General features: G+C 34.3%; 1 protein-coding gene across 1 annotated transcript; it reads left to right on the forward strand.

Moving 5' to 3' along the window:
* Positions 1 to 4,458: 4,458 nt before the first annotated feature.
* On the forward strand, positions 4,459 to 6,019 carry LOC111373468 (dof zinc finger protein DOF5.7-like). Its single transcript, XM_022996000.1, has one exon. The coding sequence runs from the start codon at positions 4,735 to 4,737 to the stop codon at positions 5,758 to 5,760; it is 1,026 nt and encodes a 341-aa protein (XP_022851768.1). The 5' UTR covers positions 4,459 to 4,734; the 3' UTR covers positions 5,761 to 6,019.
* Positions 6,020 to 6,679: the final 660 nt, after the last annotated feature.

Here is a 6,679-nt window from a genome sequence, read left to right on the forward strand (position 1 = left end):
ATAGATAATATGACCACATCTGATCACGTCAAAATTTCACCAATCAATTAAAAAGAAAAAAGGAATTTCTCTATTTTTTTTTTTTTTTGTCATCTCATCAATCTGTAAAAGAATCTATAAATGGTAGTGCACAATAATCATTTTCCTTATAAATATTGTTTTCAAACATATTGAAGCTTTAAATGGTAGCAACTACACAAGCATATCATCACATAGTCCATTACATTGTTGGAAGCAACAATAAACAAAATTTCAAACCATAGCTTAGGGAAACAATAACATTTGGTTGCAAAAAGTTGAAGCTCCAAAATGCACATCATATTTTTGTCCAAGAAAGTAAAACCAAAAATTTTTTCTTCATTGGTTCAAAATCCTAATCACATTTGTTGATATCAGATTATTTTTTCCTTATATCCCACGATTACTAATAGGGAAAATTGCAGCCGAGGTACCAAACTTTTCGTTTATTAGCAGACTTTGCTTAAACCTTTAGTTTGTGCCACCCACGATACCAAACCTTTCAAAAACTCGCAATGGAAGTCCAAATTGACGGAAACTGTTAATTTGACCGTTAGTTGATCAAAAATTTAACATTGACCATTATTTTGACTAATTTTAAAAGGATAAAATGGTAACTTTACATTTTTCAACAAAAAATAAAAATAATTACAATATATTAATAATTAAATCAAAACACAAAAATACTATTCATCTTCTTCTCTATTCACCCCCTACCCACCCACCACACACTACCAAACCATCCACACAAGCAACACCCACAGATTCTTTATCTCTTTCAACCCACTACCTTCTCTCACCTCACCTAACCACATTCAGCAATAACAACACCAACCCTAGCCACACAGTCCACCGACTCTGGGCACAGATCGCATTTAGCCACCACACACCACCAAACCATCCACAGAAGCACCACCCACATTTGTCTACCTTGCTATAGTCTTCCACACCTAAGTTTAATCAAGAGCCCTAAAGAGAAAAATATCAAATTAGGAGAAGGAGATGAAGATTCGGTGTGCACAATGCTATGCCCATTTTTCTACTTCAAATCTCATACATGAATACTCATCTTTAGCACCAAGAATCATTGTTGAGTTCCATTTTTTTGTTATCTTTTGCTCAGATCTCTGGCGATGCTGCTGGCTGTGGAATGGGAATGGGAGTCGAGTTTTCACAACGATGTAATTAAGCTCTGAGATTGTCGAAGGGGCACTGCAATTGAGCTTTGACGTCACTGGTCGTGCCGAAGGTCCATCAACCGCGTTTGAAAATGAGGATTTTGGGTTTGAGTTCGGAGTGAAGCAGCAACGATTGCAGTGAATGGGGAGATGAAATTTTGGATTCGAATGTGATTTTTCGTTTGGGTTCTATTTGGTAGTGAAGATGGTGGCTGTAGATTTGGTGGTGGTGGTGGCAGTCATCGTAGTGATGGTGGTGGAGGTGGTGGACGACGGTAGTGGTGGTTTTAGGTTAGGTGTGAGTTTGAATTAGAATCACTGTAGCTTGTAGGATTTTTTATTTTTATTTTTATTTTTTGATTTAATATTTTAATTCTTTAATGTGAGAAAATTGTATAGTTACCATTTTGCCCTTTTTAATTTGGTCAAAATTGATCAAACTTTGACATTTTTGGTCAACTAACGGTCAAATTAACAGTTTCCGTCCATTTGGACTTCCACTGTGAGTTTTTGAAAGATTTGATATCGTGGGTGACACAAACTAAAGATTTGAGCAAAGTCTGCTAATAAACGAAATGTTTGGTATCTCGACTGCAATTTTCCCTTACTAATACATAAACGATAATTGCATTCTCCACACATAAATCTTCTCTTAGAAGCTATAGTGTTTGTCTTTAAAATATTTACATCAACCCCATGTATTACGAAATCTTACTCACATGAAAAAGTGATTTTTTTTAAAAAAAAAAAAAAAAAAAAAAAGTATAATTCTCTAATTACTTAAATATTTTTAAATTAGACCATTTATCAGAATGCAACTCTATTTAGGACAGCAAAAATCCAAATTCCCATTAAATCATTAGGTGCCATTGATAAAATGAGATGAGGTCTTTAGTCATTTGTCTTTACTCGTGTGAATTTCTTTATGGAACCATTTATATATGTGGTGGGGTAGGGGGGACAAAACAATTGTATTTGTGGGGTTAAAAGTGTGAAAAGGGACGTTTCATAGGAAGGAAGAGACAAAGGCGCAGTGGCCTGGCGAACCCCACATCAGTTGTCGGCCCGTAGTCTTGTCTGAACCTCCAACCTAGTCGCTGCTGCTATTTTACTTGACTACTATTCCTCTGCTACTCTTTGATAATTGCACTTGCGTAACCTTTCATTCTATCCCATCACATCAACCCTTTAATGAATGATAATCACCATCCCTACTCACTGAATATATGTTGGGGTTGATGTTGAATGCTTGCATGCGAATTCCAACTACCCCAACTCGAAGTACACGGGATGAAATCTGGATAGGGTTTGGAGTCTTATGTTCTTCAATGTTAAGGAATATTATTCTACTATGAATAAAGATGATAATATAGATCAATTTATAAGGTTTTAAACTACTCATTTTAATGAGATTGACATTTTAAGATAGAGCCCTAAATCTTAACATCATATTACAGCTCATAAATTTCTAACGAATTATTCAATCCAATTAAAACTCAAAAAATGAGCACACAAATTTCAAGATTGGTTTGCTCAAACAAGTTACCATCTTACAATAGCATGTTAAGAGATATTATCCCACATCAAATAAAGATGATAATATAGACCAACTTATAAGGTCTTGGGTTACTCCTTTTAATAAGGTTGACTTTTTAAAATGGAACTCCAAATCTTAATATGTTAAGAGATAAAAATTTCACATTGAATAATGATAAAAATATAGGCCAACTTATAAGTCTTGAGTTATTCCACTTAACAAGGTTGACTTTTTAAGATGAAATCTCAAGTCTTAATATTTAGCCTCATTTAATATACTCATTTTTAACTATATATTCACACAATAAGTCACAGTTTGACAACCATACTTTTCAAAAATAGAGGTTGGAATAGTGATTTTTAGAAGAATGTATGGTTATAAAGTAAAGTAAAATTTTAGATTTATATGTAGAATATTTTATTGTATAAATATGTAATTGAAATTGAGTATATGAAATAATTTGAAAAGTATTGTTGTCAAACATGGGCTAAAATATTTCGCACGTACATTCAAAAGTTTTTTCTACTTTTTAACTACACATTCTCCAAAATTTAATATTCAAAACAAAGTTTTTGCCAAATAATGGCCATCAAACACGGACTTACTCTTAATGTGATTTGTGTTGTGTGAAAAATTCAAATCAATGTTCGCCCCTTTTTTTAAAAAAAAATCTTATTTAAATTCATTTTCAATCTTATATTCATAAGATTTATAATTTTTATCAAATTTTCAATCATATATTTTATCAACTTTCATCAAAATCTACTATAAAATGATTTTTAGTATATTTGGATGAAAAATTATGGAAGGTGTGAATAAAAAGCTGTAAATTCATAAAATGTGTGATTAAATTAATTACTAACTTTAAAATAAATTTTCCTCCAAATTTCTAACTGATCTTCTAGGGAGCTAAATAAGAAAAAATAAAATTTTATATATAGAATCATCTAGTTTTTTCCTAATACTTTTGGCAAATATATCTTTGATGATTTGACTATTGCAAATCATGTGAGACTACATTGAGATTTCACACAACAATTACACTCAACTAAACATTTATTATTTTAGGGACAGTTGCACTAGAGGTTCAATAGCAAGTTAGTCCTTATCATATAATTTGAGACATTCAAGTTTTTAAGCTTTTAATTTTATTTCTAATGGATATTTTCTGTTTAATATATCTTTAAAATGTGAAACTTTGTGGAAAAGGAATCAAAGGGCTTTGAGGTCATTGTAATTTTTTTTGTTTTTTTCTTTTCTACTAACTTTATTTATGTATATCATATTAACTTCACAACGACGTCCAATAGGGCAGCAAAAGACTTATTTCAAGAACCTCCCTCCATTAATTTAAACTAGTGCAACAAATTGAAGCGTCAGGGACCAATATAGTAAGAGGTGATAAGTTGGAGGATTGCACCATAATTTCTCTAATTTATTGAACAGAGTAGGGCATGTGTCATGTGGATCTCATCTCTTCTCTTTTTCTTAGCTTTCATTTCATTTATTTATTATTTTTCAGGTAATTTCTTTTTGTCTCATATATACCTCCCTCACTTTATACAGGGCTACATATATACCCAGTCCCCTCTCTCTTTCTCTATTTATTAATTCTCTTAGATCTAGGGCTGTTTGGGAGCGATTTTTCCTCCCAAAAAATTGATTTTTTGATTGTTATTTTATTATTCCAACCGTCATATTTGACTTCTTCTCTCACAGGTGAATCTCACTTTTCTCATAACAATCAAAAAATCAATTCTCAAAATCACTCCCAAACAGGCTCCTTGAACTCCAAACTCAGCTTATAAGCTGTTCCTTCTTGCTGAAGATCACAAGATCCCATCAACATCCTTTCATTTCTATCAACCCCATGCATGAAACTAATGAATTTTCAGTGCCTTTGCCTCTTCAAAAGGAAATTGAACTACCCCATCTAGTTTTCTCTTTTATATAATTACAGTTATTTGCAAATTCTTGTGAATTAGGGTTAGTCATCCAAGGATGTCACAGGATAATAATACCCTTAAGGCCAAGTCGGTCGGAAAAGATGAAATCAGCGGATTGAAAGGCCGGAAAACCTCCGCAGTAAAGCAGCAAGAACCGGCTCTTAAGTGCCCCAGATGTGATTCACCAAACACAAAGTTTTGCTACTACAACAATTACAGTCAGACACAGCCAAGGCATTTCTGCAAAACTTGTAGAAGGTACTGGACTCGGGGAGGAGCTTTGCGCAACGTGCCCATAGGCGGTGGCTGCCGGAAAAGCAAGAAAATGAAGGCTTTCAATTCTAGACTTTCCGGGGATTCGAAGGACTCCATTGGATCATCTGGTATTGGTGGACTGGAATTCATTCAAGGTATCTCACCAGCCATGGATTTCCCGCTTGGAGGGTTAAATTTCCCTAGGCTGAACTATCCAAATACTGGTCTTTTTAACCAGTTTTCATCTTTTGGGAATATGTCAAATAATTATACTTCTGCAATTGCATCAAACTCTTGTTTCAGTCTTGATCCTTCAGGAAGTTCTCCAAGGTTGGGGTTCAACTTTCCTTTATCTTCTTCACTCAAACATGGAGAAACCGGTACTCTAAGGCTTCAAGAAATGGGCGGCGGTTCTTTGAATGTTCACAGCAGTCTTGAAACTTCTATAGAGTCCTTGAGTTCTATCAACCAAGATTTGCACTGGAAATTGCAGCAACAAAGATTGGCTATGCATTTTGTGGAAGAGATTCGGAAGGAAAACTGTGCCTCATCTGTAAATCTTGAACCTCCGATTCAGAAACCTGAAGCCCTTTTGTTTCAGAACCTGGAAATCGCAAAAAAAGAAGCTAGTGGATTTGGCAGTTCAAGAAAAGAGGAATCAAGTGTAAATTTATCAACTGAGTGGTTTTTTGATAATTCTTATGCACCAGTTACTCCAATCCCACCCAACGGTAATGCCAATGCAAATGAAAACAGCAGCAACTGGAATGAAATTCAAGCATCATGGAGCAATTTGAATCAGTACAGTTCACTTCCATGGAAGTGAAAATCTACCTAGAATTAATCTATATCTGTATAGGTTATAGGCATCTCATGGTTTCCATTTTGTAACTCTACAGTTTCAGTCAAGATGTTATCTTTTGTATAAGTCTGTTCTTCTGTCTTTTGTGGCGCAAATTAAGGAGGATATTAGAGAGGGAAAATAGTAATTTTTCAAGATGAATTTCTTAAGTATTGAACTTGAATTCAGTACAAGTATCTAATCAATATTTTTTAATCACGGAGTTCAACTATTGAAGTATAAATTAGACCACCTTTTTATTCTTTTGAGGGAATAAAAGGTTTTTATTTTGTTTCATTCTTTCTTCTGCATCCATTTCACTTCGATCTCTTTGGGATCAGTGATTCATTAATTTGGACCGTTATTAAATGGAGTTAATGGCTTATCTCTGATATGTTTCAGTCTCCAGAAACTCTTCTCACTGTCTCTGGCTATCTCTGTCTGGTAACTGAGCGTCAGACTTTGATCAGCCACTGACACCATATCCATAACCAGTGTGTGTATCTATATGTAGATGTGTATGTAAAATTCAATGAATTTAACATAGCCGTAGCTGGGCAAGGCTTCTTGTGCCTAGCTAGGGTTTTCTCTTCTCATAATAATTAGTTGCAGTATGTTGTGATCTGCTGGTGTCTGAAAAAGTGGTGGCTTCAAAGGAAACATTTGAATGAGTAGAGATGGAGAGAGCAGTAACTCCATAAGGGGTTCGTCCTTCAACATTGCAAAAATATTATGTTTAGCTTTTGTCAATCTTGGACAGTGAGCCCCTCCTCAGGATACTTCCCATTTCACATTATTGATAAACCAGTATAAGTTATATCTTTATTTCAAGTCCGGGTTCTCTCGCGAAGAGATACAGTAACTTCAACTTTTAGATCAAGTGATTGTACGAACATGAATATTG

Source organism: Olea europaea, unplaced genomic scaffold, assembly GCF_002742605.1.
Source record: "Olea europaea var. sylvestris unplaced genomic scaffold, O_europaea_v1 scaffold1135, whole genome shotgun sequence".
Classification (NCBI taxonomy): Eukaryota; Viridiplantae; Streptophyta; class Magnoliopsida; order Lamiales; family Oleaceae; genus Olea; species Olea europaea.

Bases quoted from the DNA above. Each gene is read 5' to 3' on its own strand.
- LOC111373468 (XM_022996000.1), top strand. From the start codon at position 4,735: ATGTCACAGGATAATAATACCCTTAAGGCCAAGTCGGTCGGAAAAGAT.